The sequence below is a fragment of the Lampetra fluviatilis genome, unplaced genomic scaffold, assembly GCF_964198595.1.
Source record: "Lampetra fluviatilis unplaced genomic scaffold, kcLamFluv1.1 SCAFFOLD_998, whole genome shotgun sequence".
Classification (NCBI taxonomy): Eukaryota; Metazoa; Chordata; class Hyperoartia; order Petromyzontiformes; family Petromyzontidae; genus Lampetra; species Lampetra fluviatilis.
Window position 1 is genome coordinate 12,501 of NW_027620644.1, and position 14,787 is coordinate 27,287.

At 53.8% G+C, this 14,787-nt stretch overlaps 1 protein-coding gene across 1 annotated transcript in view; it reads right to left on the reverse strand.

The window, feature by feature from the left end:
* LOC144954189 (uncharacterized) overlaps positions 1 to 14,582 on the reverse strand; it is a gene marked incomplete at its 3' end in the record, with an annotated part of 21,469 nt that extends 6,887 nt beyond the window's left edge. Inside the window, exons 1-6 of the mRNA XM_078884750.1 lie at positions 14,473 to 14,582; positions 11,879 to 12,119; positions 10,539 to 10,642; positions 9,900 to 9,976; positions 8,712 to 9,364; positions 1,288 to 1,403 (exon numbers count right to left, since the gene is read on the reverse strand). Coding sequence (XP_078740876.1) covers positions 1,288 to 1,403; positions 8,712 to 9,364; positions 9,900 to 9,976; positions 10,539 to 10,642; positions 11,879 to 11,954 — 1,026 coding nt within the window. The remainder of the gene's footprint in view (positions 1 to 1,287; positions 1,404 to 8,711; positions 9,365 to 9,899; positions 9,977 to 10,538; positions 10,643 to 11,878; positions 12,120 to 14,472) is intronic.
* Between the last annotated feature and the right edge of the window lie 205 nt (positions 14,583 to 14,787).

A 14,787-nucleotide genomic window follows, 5' to 3' on the forward strand; every position in this document is an offset into this window, starting at 1 on the left:
GTTGACTACCTCGCCTGGTCTACAGGAGGTCGTGGGTTCGATCCCTGACCCTGTGAGATGTTGACTACCTCGCCTGGTCTACAGGAGGTCGTGGGTTCGATCCCGGACCCTGTGAGATGTTGACTACCTCGCCTGGTCTACAGGAGGTCGTGGGTTCGAGCCCAGACCCTGTGAGATGTTGACTACCTCGCCTGGTCCACAGGAGGTCGTGGGTTCGATCTCAGACACTGGGAGATGTTGACTACCTCGCCTGGTCTACAGGAGGTCGTGGGTTCGATCCCGGACCCTGTGAGATGTTGACTACCTCGCCTGGTCTACAGGAGGTCGTGGGTTCGATCTCGGACCCTGTGAGATGTTGACTACCTCGCCTGGTCTACAGGAGGTCGTGGGTTCGATCCCGGACCCTGTGAGATGTTGACTACCTCGCCTGGTCTACAGGAGGTCGTGGGTTCGATCCCGGACCCTGTGAGATGTTGATTACCACGCCTGGTCTACAGGAGGTCGTGGGTTCGATCCCAGACACACAGAGATGTTGACTACCTCGCCTGGTCTACAGGAGGTCGTGGGTTCGATCTCGGACCCTGTGAGATGTTGACTACCTCGCCTGGTCTACAGGAGGTCGTGGGTTCGATCCCGGACCCTGGGAGATGTTGACTACCTCGCCTGGTCTACAGGAGGTCGTGGGTTCGATCCCTGACCCTGTGAGATGTTGACTACCTCGCCTGGTCTACAGAAGGTCGTGGGTTCGATCCCGGACCCTGTGAGATGTTGACTACCTCGCCTGGTCTACAGGAGGTCGTGGGTTCGAGCCCAGACCCTGTGAGATGTTGACTACCTCGCCTGGTCCACAGGAGGTCGTGGGTTCGATCTCAGACACTGGGAGATGTTGACTACCTCGCCTGGTCTACAGGAGGTCGTGGGTTCGATCCCGGACCCTGTGAGATGTTGACTACCTCGCCTGGTCTACAGGAGGTCGTGGGTTCGATCTCGGACCCTGTGAGATGTTGACTACCTCGCCTGGTCTACAGGAGGTCGTGGGTTCGATCCCGGACCCTGGGAGATGTTGACTACCTCGCCTGGTCTACAGGAGGTCGTGGGTTCGATCCCGGACCCTGTGAGATGTTGACTACCTCGCCTGGTCTACAGGAGGTCGTGGGTTCGATCCCGGACCCTGTGAGATGTTGACTACCTCGCCTGGTCTACAGGAGGTCGTGGGTTCGATCCCGGACACTGTGAGATGTTGACTACCTCGCCTGGTCTACAGGAGGTGCAGTAGGAGCCGCTCACCAGAATCCGGATGTCAAAATGCCTCTCGGGAGGCAGGAGGATCGGAGCAAGCAGCACGCAGCTCAGCGTCGAGGAGAAGACGCAGACCTCCTGGCCAACACGCGTACTGCCCCAGCCTGAGACAGAGACACACAGTGAGACACAGAGACACACAGTGAGACACACACAGTGAGACACAGAGTGAGACAGAGACACAGCGTGGAGGAGAAGACGCAGACCTCCTGGCCAACACGGGTACTGCCCCAGCCTGAGACACAGTGAGACAGAGACACAGAGTGAGACACAGAGTGAGACAGAGACACAGAGTGAGACACAGAGTGAGACAGAGACACAGAGTGAGACACAGAGTGAGACAGAGACACAGAGTGAGACACAGAGTGAGACAGAGACACAGAGTGAGACACAGAGTGAGACAGAGACACAGAGTGAGACACAGAGACACAGAGGGAGACACACACAGTGAGACACACACAGTGAGACACACACAGTGAGACACACACAGTGAGACACACACAGTGAGACACACACAGTGAGACACACACAGTGAGACACACACAGAGACACACACAGTGAGACACACACACACAGAGAACACACACAGTGAGACACAGACACAGTGAGACACACACAGAGACACACACAGACCTCCTGGCCAATACGCCTACTGCCCCAGGCTGACACACACAGAGACACAGAGACACAGTGAGACACAGACAGAGACACACAGAGACACACACAGACCTCCTGGCCAACACGCGTACTGTCCCAGCCTGAGACACAGAGACACAGAGACACATAGTGAGACACACACAGACACACAGAGACACACACAGACCTCCTGGCCAACACGCGTACTGTCCCAGCCTGAGACACAGAGACACAGAGACACACAGTGAGACACACACAGACACACACAGACACACACAACCCTCCTGGCCAACACGCGTACTGCCCCAGCCTGAGAGACACAGAGATACACAGTGAGACACAGAGACACACACAGAGACACACACAGAATGAGACACACACATAGAGACACACGCAGACCTCCTGGCCAACACGAGTACTGCCCCAGCCTGAGACACACACACAGTGAGACACACACAGTGAGACAGACACACACAGTGAGACACAGAGACACACACAGACCTCCTGGCCAACACGAGTACTGCCCCAGCCTGAGACACACACACAGTGAGACACACACAGAGTGAGACAGAGACACACACAGAGACACACACAGAGACACACACAGTGAGACAGACACACACAGTGAGACACAGAGACACACACAGACCTCCTGGCCAACACGAGTACTGCCCCAGCCTGAGACACACACAGAGTGAGACACACACAGTGAGACACAGAGACACACACAGACCTCCTGGCCAACACGAGTACTGCCCCAGCCTGAGACACACACACAGTGAGACACACACAGTGAGACACAGAGACACACACAGACCTCCTGGCCAACACGAGTACTGCCCCAGCCTGAGACACACACACAGTGAGACACACACAGAGGGAGACAGAGACACACACAGAGACACACACAGAGACACACACAGAGACACACACAGAGACACACACAGTGAGACAGAGACACACAGTGAGACAGAGAGACACAGAGAGTGAGACACAGAGACACACAGTGAGACACAGAGACACAGAATGAGACAGAGACACAGACAGAGACACAGAGAGTGAGACACACACAGAGACACACAGAGTGGGGCAGAGAGACACAGAGACATACACAGAGACACACACACACAGAGACACAGAGAGTGAGACACACACAGAGACACACAGAGACACACACAGAGACACACACAGAGACTCACACACAGAGACAAAGACACACACAGAGACAAAGACACACACAGAGACCCACACAGAGACACAGAGAGTGAGACAGAGACACAGAGACGCACACAGAGAGACACACAGACACACACAGAGTGAGACAGAGAGACACACACAGAGACACAGACAGACACACACACACACATACAGAAACTTTGCATATCAAGAGGAATTTAGCATATTTATGGGAAATGAAGGTATGGGATTAGTACTACTGATGTCCGTGCGTTATGCAGGATTAGCATCATCACAGGGAGGGGATATGGGAAATGCAGGTATGGGATTAGTACTACTGATGTCCGTGCATTATGCAGGATTAGCATCATCAAAGGGAGGGGATAGGGGAAATGCAGGTATGGGATTAGTACTACTGATGTCCGTGCGTTATGCAGGATTAGCATCATCAAAGGGAGGGGATAGGGGAAATGCAGGTATGGGATTAGTACTACTGATGCCCGTGCGTTATGCAGGATTAGCATCATCAAAGGGAGGGGATATGGGAAATGCAGGTATGGGATTAGTACTACTGATGTCCGTGCATTATGCAGGATTAGCATCATCAAAGGGAGGGGATATGGGAAATGCAGGTATGGGATTAGTACTACTGATGTCCGTGCATTATGCAGGATTAGCATCATCAAAGGGAGGGGATATGGGAAATGCAGGTATGGGATTAGTACTACTGATGTCCGTGCATTATGCAGGATTAGCATCATCAAAGGGAGGGGATATGGGTAGCATTAATAAAGGGAAGGAGTGTTAATAGTATGTAGCTGCGGTGACTAAAACCACCACTTTTCGATTTAAAGCTTTTTTCGTGACTGCAGCAGGGATTCATCTTCTTGGTTCTTTCGGTAAAGTCGCGTAGAAGGGAAGCAATAAAATAATAAAAAAAAAACATAATAAAATACAATTCTCACGACGTTTCGGCCACAACGCAAGCAGCCGTCCTCTTCGCCTGAGGACGGCTGCTTGCGTTGTGGCCGAAACGTCGTGAGAATTGTTTTATTTTTATTATTTTATTATGTTTTATTTTTATTATTTTATTACTTCCCTTCTACGTGACTTTACCGAAAGAACCAAGAAGATTAACACACCTGCTTTGTTTTACCAGATAAAAAGGGGAAAAACCTAATACTATATTCTATATATAGTAACTATATAAAACTATAACTCTATACAACCATAACTCTATACAACTATAGAAAACTCTATATTACTATAGGGGTGGATGGGTGAGTGGGTGGGTGAGTGGGTGGATGGGTGAGTGGGTGGGTGAGTGAGTGGGTGGGTGAGTGGGTGGGTGGGTGGGTGAGTGGGTGGATGGGTGAGTGGGTGGGTGAGTGGGTGGATGGGTGAGTGAGTGGGTGAGTGGGTGGATGGGTGAGTGGGTGGGTGAGTGGGTGGGTGAGTGAGTGGGTGGGTGAGTGGGTGGATGGGTGAGTGGGTGGGTGAGTGGGTGGATGGGTGAGTGAGTGGGTGAGTGGGTGGATGGGTGAGTGGGTGGGTGAGTGGGTGGGTGAGTGAGTGGGTGGGTGAGTGGGTGGATGGGTGAGTGGGTGGGTGAGTGGGTGGATGGGTGAGTGAGTGGGTGAGTGGGTGGATGGGTGAGTGGGTGGGTGGGTGAGTGGGTGGGTGAGTGGGTGGGTGAGTGGGTGGGTGGGTGAGTGGGTGGATGAGTGGGTGAGTGGGTGGATGGGTGAGTGGGTGGGTGAGTGGGTGGATGGGTGAGTGAGTGGGTGAGTGGGTGGATGGGTGAGTGGGTGGGTGAGTGGGTGGATGGGTGAGTGGGTGGGTGAGTGAGTGGGTGGGTGAGTGGGTGGGTGGGTGGGTGAGTGGGTGGATGGGTGAGTGGGTGGGTGAGTGGGTGGATGGGTGAGTGAGTGGGTGAGTGGGTGGATGGGTGAGTGGGTGGGTGAGTGGGTGGGTGAGTGAGTGGGTGGGTGAGTGGGTGGATGGGTGAGTGGGTGGGTGAGTGGGTGGATGGGTGAGTGAGTGGGTGAGTGGGTGGATGGGTGAGTGGGTGGGTGGGTGAGTGGGTGGGTGAGTGGGTGGGTGAGTGGGTGGGTGGGTGAGTGGGTGGATGAGTGGGTGGGTGAGTGGGTGGGTGAGTGAGTGAGTGGGTGGGTGAGTGGGTGAGTGGGTGGATGGGTGAGTGGGTGGATGGGTGAGTGGGTGGGTGAGTGGGTGAGTGGGTGGGTGGATGAATGGGTGGGTGAGTGGGTGGGTGAGTGGGTGAGTGGGTGGATGAGTGGGTGGGTGAGTGGGTGGGTGAGTGGGTGGGTGAGTGGGTGGGTGAGTGGGTGGATGGGTGAGTGGGTGGATGGGTGAGTGGGTGGATGGGTGAGTGGGTGGGTGAGTGGGTGGGTGAGTGGGTGAGTGAGTGGGTGAGTGAGTGGGTGGGTGAGTGGGTGAGTGGGTGGGTGGATGAGTGGGTGGGTGAGTGGGTGGGTGAGTAAGTGGGTGGGTGGGTGAGTGGGTGGGTGGGTGGGTGGGTGGATGAGTGGGTGGGTGAGTGGGTGAGTGGGTGAGTGAGTGGGTGAGTGGGTGGATGAGTGGGTGGGTGAGTGGGTGTGTGGATGAGTGGGTGGGTGAGTGGGTGAGTGGGTGAGTGGGTGGGTGGGTGGGTGGGTGGGTGGTGGGTGGGGTGGGTGGTGGGGTGGGTGGGTGGGTGGTGGGGGTGGTGGTGGGTGGGTGGGTGTGGGTGGGTGGGTGGTGAGTGGGGGGTGGGTGGGGGGGTGGTGGGTGGGGGTGAGTGGGTGGGTGAGTGGGTGGGTGGTGGGTGGGTGGGTGGGTGGGGTGAGTGGGTGGTGGGGGGTGGGTGAGTGGGTGGGTGAGTGGGTGAGTGAGTGGGTGAGTGGGTGGATGGGTGAGTGGGTGGGTGGATGGGTGAGTGGGTGGGTGGATGGGTGAGTGGGTGGGTGGATGAGTGGGTGGGTGAGTGAGTGGGTGAGTGGGTGGGTGGATGGGTGAGTGAGTGGGTGAGTGGGTGGGTGTGTGAGTGGGTGGATGGGTGAGTGGGTGGATGGGTGGGTGAGTGGGTGGATGAGTGGGTGGATGAGTGAGTGAGCGAGTGGGTGGGTGAGTGGGTGGATGGGTGAGTGGGTGGATGGGTGAGTGGGTGGATGGATGAGTGGGTGGATGAGTGAGTGAGCGAGTGGGTGGGTGAGTGGGTGGATGGGTGAGTGGGTGGATGGGTGAGTGGGTGAATGGGTGGGTGAGTGAGTGGGTGGATGGGTGGCGTAGCGGTTTAAACGCAATTAAATAAACACGCAAAAAAACATGGTTTGTTTAAACTTAAAGTTTAACCATAAACTAAGTGTGGTTGTGTATCGTTAACACAAATTGTTTCCCCCTAACAAAAATAAACACAACTACGTTGTCGTCTCCTGTTATCGTCGTCGTTGCGTAAACTTTAATCTCTTTTAAATTGTGAGGAAACGATTAAAAATAATCAATAAATTAACACAAAAAAACGCGGGAAAATTCTCCTCACCGGGAACTCGCCGCGTCGCGAGAGGCACGCGCGGGGTTTCCCGCTCCAATTGAACAGGGGCAGGGGGGGTGTGACGTCATTCATCCCCAGCAAAGTCAATGGGGAGAGGTTTCCCGCCAAAAATATATTGGCGGTTGGGGGGTGACGTCACTAATCTATCCAGCAAAGTCAATGGGGGAGGGGTTTCCCGCTCCAATTGAACAGGGGCAGGGGGGGTGTGACGTCATTCATCCCCAGCAAAGTCAATGGGGAGAGGTTTCCCGCCAAAAATATATTGGCGGTTGGGGGGTGACGTCACTAATCTATCCAGCAAAGTCAATGGGGGAGGGGTTTCCCGCTCCAATTTAACAGGGGCAGGGGGGGTGTGACGTCATTCATCCCCAGCAAAGTCAATGGGGGAGGGGTTTCCCGCTCCAATTTAACAGGGGCAGGGGGGGTGTGACGTCATTCATCCCCAGCAAAGTCAATGGGGGAGGGGTTTCCCGCTCCAATTTAACAGGGGCAGGGGGGGTGTGACGTCATTCATCCCCAGCAAAGTCAATGGGGGAGGGGTTTCCCACTCCAATTTAACAGGGGCAGGGGGGGTGTGACGTCATTCATCTCCAGCAAAGTCAATGGGGGAGGGGTTTCCCGCTCCAATTTAACAGGGGCAGGGGGGGTGTGACGTCATTCATCCCCAGCAAAGTCAATGGGGGAGGGGTTTCCCGCTCCAATTTAACAGGGGCAGGGGGGGTGTGACGTCATTCATCCCCAGCAAAGTCAATGGGGGAGGGGTTTCCCGCTCCAATTTAACAGGGGCAGGGGGGGTGTGACGTCATTCATCCCCAGCAAAGTCAATGGGGGAGGGGTTTCCCACTCCAATTTAACAGGGGCAGGGGGGGTGTGACGTCATTCATCTCCAGCAAAGTCAATGGGGGAGGGGTTTCCCGCTCCAATTTAACAGGGGCAGGGGGGGTGTGACGTCATTCATCCCCAGCAAAGTCAATGGGGAGATGTTTCCCGCCAAAATATATTGGCGGTTGGGGGGTGACGTCACTAATCTATCCAGCAAAGTCAATGGGGGAGGGGTTTCCCGCTCCAATTTAACAGGGGCAGGGGGGGTGTGACGTCATTCATCCCCAGCAAAGTCAATGGGGAGATGTTTCCCGCCAAAATATATTGGCGGTTGGGGGGTGACGTCACTAACCTCTCCAGCAAAGTCAATGGGGGAGGGGTTTCCCGCTCCAATTTAACAGGGGCAGGGGGGGTGTGACGTCATTCATCTCCAGCAAAGTAAATGGGGGAGGGGTTTCCCGCCAAAAAATATTGGCGGTTGGGGGGTGACGTCACTAACCTCTCCAGTAGTCAATGGGGGGGGGGAGATTTCCCGCCAAAAAATATTGGCGGTTGGTGGGTGACGTCACTAACCTCTCGAGCAAAGTCAATGGGGGGAGGTTTCCCGCCAAAAAATAATGACGGTTGGGGGGTGACGTCACTAACCTCTCGAGCAAAGTCAATGGGGGGAGGTTTCCCGCCCAAAAAAATTGACGGTTGGTGGGTGACGTCACTAACCTCTCCAGCAAAGTCAATGGGGGGAGGTTTCCCGCCAAAAAATAATGACGGTTGGGGGGTGACGTCACTAACCTCTCCAGCAAAGTCAATGGGGGGAGGTTTCCCGCCCAAAAAAAATTGACGGTTGGGGGGTGACGTCACTAACCTCTCCAGCAAAGTCAATGGGGGGAGGTTTCCCGCCAAAAAAAATTGACGGTTGGGGGGTGACGTCACTAACCTCTCCAGCAAAGTCAATGGGGGGGAGGTTTCCCGCCAAAAAAAATTGACGGTTGGGGGGTGACGTCACTAACCTCTCCAGCAAAGTCAATGGGGGGAGGTTTCCCGCCAAAAAATAATGACGGTTGGTGGGTGACGTCACTAACCTCTCCAGCAAAGTCAATGGGGAGAATATGAATCCTTGCAGTCACGAAAGCTTCAAATCTATAAAACTAAACTGTATATATATATAAAACTGTGTGTATATATATATAAAACTGACTGTGTGTGTGTGTAGTGATAGAGCCATCACCGTTCTCGTGCGTGAGGTTGAGGAGCGATCCCAACGCCGCCCTCACCACCAGACTCAGCGTGCGGCGCAGAGACGCTGATGGGTGTGACGATGATGGGTGTGAAGGTTGTGATGCTGAAGGTTGTGACGGTTGTGATGCTGATGGGTGTGACGATGAAGGTTGTGACGGTTGTGACGCTGATGGTTGTGACGCTGATGGTTGTGACGATGATGAAGGTTGTGATGATGGTTGTGACGCTTGTGAAGGTTGTGACGGTTGTGACGCTGATGGTTGTGACGATGATGAAGGTTGTGATGATGATGGTTGTGACGCTTGTGACGATGGTTGTGACGCTGATGGTTGTGACGCTTGTGACGATGGTTGTGACGGTTGTGACTTTTGTGACGCTTGTGACGATGGTTGTGACAATGGTTGTGATGATGACGGTTGTGACGCCACGGACGGCAACCGTTGTGACGCTGAAGGTTGTGATGCTGAAGGTTGTGACGGTTGTGACGGTTGTGACGCTGAAGGTTGTGACACTGGCGGTAACGGTTGTGGCGGTGGTGGTGGTGGCAGCGATGATGTTGACGATGTTGTTGACAATGTTGTTGACGATGATTCCCGCGTCAAGGCATCAACTTGGAGCATCCTGCAAGCAACGTCAAGCAGCCTGCAGAGAGTCACTCAGTTAGTCACTCAGTCACTCAGTCAGTCACTCAATCAGTCAGTCACTCAGTCACTCAGTCACTCAGTCACTCAGTCACTCAGTCAGTCAGTCACTCAGTCAGTCACTCAGTCACTCAGTCACCCACCCACCCACCCACCAACCCACCCACCCACCAACCCACCCACCCACCCACTCACCCACCCACCCACTCACCCACCCACCCACTCACCCACCCACCCACCCACCCACTCACCCACCCACCCACCCACCCACTCACCCACCAACCCACCCACCCACCCACCCACTCACCCACCCACTCACCCACCCACCCACTCACCCACCCACCCACCCACTCACTCATCCACCCACTCACCCACCCACCCACTCACCCACCCACCCACTCACCCACCCACCCACCCACTCACTCACCCACCTCACTCACCCACTCACTCACTCACTCACCCACTCACTCACCCACTCACCCACTCACTCACTCACCCACCCACTCACTCACTCACCCACCCACTCACCCACCCACCTCACTATGTGAACTAGGAGAGTTGAATTCTCAAAGGCCACCAGGTAGAGCTGATTCTCAGCGTTGTGAACCGTCACCTGGAAAACCCCCAAATCATCATCATCAGTAGTAGTATCATCATCAGTAGTAGTAGTATCATCATCACCATCAATAGTAGTATCATCATCAGTAGTAGTAGTATCATCATCATCAGTAGTAGTAGTATCATCATCATCATCAGTAGTAGTATCATCATCATCATCATCAGTAGTATCATCATCATCATCAGTAGTAGTATCATCATCATCAGTAGTAGTATCATCATCAGTAGCTGAGTGCATAGCTGAGTGGGTATCTGAGTGGGTAACTGAGTGAGTAGCTGAGTGGGTGGGTAGCTGAGTGGGTAGCTGAGTGAGTAGCTGAGTGTGTAGCTGAGTGAGTAGCTGAGTGAGTAGCTGAATGAGTAGCTGAGTGAGTAGCTGAGTGGGTAGCTGAATGAGTAGCTGAGTGAGTAGCTGAGTGGGTAGCTGAATGAGTAGCTGAGTGAGTAGCTGAGTGGGTAGCTGAATGAGTAGCTGAGTGAATAGCTGAGTGGGTAGCTGAATGAGTAGCTGAGTGGGTAGCTGAGTGGGTAGCTGAGTGGGTAACTGAGTGGCTCACGCTCTCGAGGACTCGGAGGCTTCTCTCCGCTCCCCGAAGAGCCTCGGACAGCGACTCCTCATCACCCTCGTCACCCTCACACAGCTGCCTGACACAGTCCCTCACTGACACACACACAGACACAGTGAGACACACACAGTGACACACACAGTGACACACACACACATACAGTGACACACACAGTGACACACACAGTGACACACACAGTGACACACACACAGTGACACACACAGTGACACACACACAGTGACACACACAGTGACACACACACAGTGACACACACACAGACACACACAGTGAGACACACACAGTGAGACACACACAGTGAGACACACACAGTGAGACACAGTGACACACACACACACAGTGACACACACAGTGAGACACACACAGTGAGACACACACAGTGAGACACACACAGTGAGACACACACAGTGACACACAGACACAGTGAGACACAGTGACACACAGTGACACACAGTGACACACACAGTGACACAGTGACACACAGTGACACACACACAGTGACACACACACAGTGACACACACACAGTGACGCACACACAGTGACACACACACAGTGACACACACAGTGACACACACACACACAGTGACACACAGACACAGTGACACACAGTGACACACACAGTGACACACACAGTGACACACACAGTGACACACACAGTGACACACACAGTGACACACACACAGTGACACACACACAGTGACACACACAGTGACACACACACACACAGTGACACACACACAGTGACACACACAGTGACACACACACACACAGTGACACACACACACAGTGACACACACACACAGTGACACACACAGTGACACACACACAGTGACACACACAGTGACACACACACACACAGTGACACACACACAGTGACACACACAGTGACACACACACAGTGACACACACACACACAGTGACACACACACACACACAGTGACACACACACACACAGTGACACACACACACACAGTGACACACACACAGTGACACACACACAGTGACACACACAGTGACACACACAGTGACACACACAGTGACACACACACACACAGTGACACACACACAGTGACACACACAGTGACACACACACACACAGTGACACACACACACACACAGTGACACACACACACACACACAGTGACACACACACACACAGTGACACACACAGTGACACACACACACACAGTGACACACACACACACAGTGACACACACACAGTGACACACACACACAGTGACACACACAGTGACACACACACAGTGACACACACACAGTGACACACACAGTGACCACCACCACCCCCACCCACCATGGCTGACGACATGATCCAGCCCTCCAAGGCAGCGGAGTCGATCTCTGTAGACGTCACCGGCTTGAGCAGCCATTGGTGGACAACCACCACCACCTCCACCATCACCACCACCATCACCTCCACCATCACCAGTAGCGGTGGTGGAGGTGGTGGTGGTGGAGGTGTCCAGGAGGGACAGGGAGTCACCCAGAGCTCGGGCCGAGAGAGACAGCAACGCGTCGATAGCCAGACGCGACGTCTGGGCAGACACAGAGACACACACAGAGTCAGATAGACACACGCAGAGACACACACAGAGACACACACAGAGACACACACAGAGACACACAGAGAGACACAGAGACACACACAGAGTCAGATAGACACAGAGACACACACAGAGTCAGATAGACACACACAGAGACAGATAGACACACACAGAGACACACACAGACACACACAGAGACACACACAGAGACACACACAGAGACACAGAGACACACACAGAGTCAGATAGACACACACAGAGACAGATAGACACACACAGAGACACACACAGACACACACAGAGACACACACAGAGACACACAGAGACACACACAGAGTCAGATAGACACACACAGAGACACACACAGAGACACACACAGAGACACAGAGACACAGAGACACACACAGAGTCAGATAGACACACACAGAGACAGATAGACACACACAGAGACACACACAGACACACACAGAGACACACACAGAGACACACAGAGACACACACAGAGTCAGATAGACACACGCAGAGACACACACAGAGACACACACAGAGACACACACAGAGACACACAGAGAGACACAGAGACACACACAGAGTCAGATAGACACAGAGACACACACAGAGTCAGATAGACACACACAGAGACAGATAGACACACACAGAGACACACACAGACACACACAGAGACACACACAGAGACACACACAGAGACACAGAGACACACACAGAGTCAGATAGACACACACAGAGACAGATAGACACACACAGAGACACACACAGACACACACAGAGACACACACAGAGACACACAGAGACACACACAGAGTCAGATAGACACACACAGAGACACACACAGAGACACAGAGACACACACAGAGACACAGAGACACACACAGAGACACACACAGAGACACACACAGAGACACACACAGAGACACAGAGACACACACAGAGTCAGATAGACACACACAGAGACACACACAGAGACACAGAGACACACACAGAGACACACAGAGACACACACAGAGTCAGATAGACACACACAGAGACACACACACACAGACACAGATACACACACAGAGACACACAGAGACACACGCAGAGACACACACAGAGACACACACAGAGACACACAGAGACACACAGAGACACACAGAGACACACACAGAGTCAGATAGACACACGCAGAGACACACACAGAGACACACAGAGAGACACAGAGACACACACAGAGTCAGATAGACACAGAGACACACACAGAGTCAGATAGACACACACAGAGACAGATAGACACACACAGAGACACACACAGAGACACACAGAGACACACACAGAGACACAGAGACACAGAGACACACAGAGTCAGATAGACACACACAGACAGATAGACACACACAGAGACACACACAGACACACACAGAGACACACACAGAGACACAGAGACACACACACACACACAGAGACACACAGAGACACACACAGAGACACACAGAGACACACAGAGAGTCAGATAGACAGACACAGAGACACACACACAGAGACACACACACACAGAGACACACACACACAGAGACACACACAGAGACACACAGACACACACAGAGAGTCAGATAGACACACACAGAGACACACACAGAGACACACAGAGACACACACAGAGACACAGACACAGAGACACACACACACACAGAGACACACACAGAGAGTCAGATAGACACACACAGAGACACACACAGAGAGACACACACACACAGAGACACACACAGAGTCAGATAGACACACACAGACACACTCACCGTGACACACACAGACAAACACAGTGACAGAGTCGTTGAGTGGGTAGGTGAGTGGGTGGGTGAGTGGGTGAGTGAGTAGGTGGGCGAGTGGGTGAATGGGTGAGTGAGTGGCTGAGTGACTGAGTGAGTGGGCGAGTGAGTGACTGAGTGGGCGAGTGAGTAACTGAGTAACTGAGTGGGTGAATGGGTGAGTGAGTGAGTGGCTGAGTGACTGAGTGAGTGACTGAGTGAGCGGGCGAGTGAGTGACTGAGTGGGCGAGTGAGTAACTGAGTAACTGAGTGGGTGAGTGAGTGGGTGAATGGGTGAGTGAGTGAGTGAGTGGCTGAGTGACTGAGTGACTGAGTGAGTGACTGAGTGAGCGGGCGAGTGAGTGACTGAGTGGGCGAGTGAGTAACTGAGTAACTGAGTGGGTGAGTGAGTGGGTGAATGGGTGAGTGAGTGAGTGGCTGAGTGACTGAGTGACTGAGTGAGTGACTGAGTGAGCGGGCGAGTGAGTGAATGAGCGAGCGGCTGAGCGAGCGAGCGAGCTAGCGAGCGTCCACCCCCTCACCGTGACGCGTGATCCCGTGATCCCGCACAGCTGTTTGACGCGTGACCGGATCCTCTCGTTGGTCTCTCCACCCCTCTCTCCACCCCTCTCTCCACCCCGCTCTCCACCCCTCTCTCCACCCCTCTCTCCACCCCTCTCTCCACCCCGCTCTCCACCCCTCTCTCCACCCCGCTCTCCACCCCTCTCTCCACCCCTCTCTCCACCCCTCTCTCCACCCCTCTCTCCACCCCTCTCTCCACCCCTCTCTCCACCCCTCTCTCCACCCCTCTCTCCACCCCTCTCTCCACCCCGCTCTCCACCCCTCTCTCCACCCCT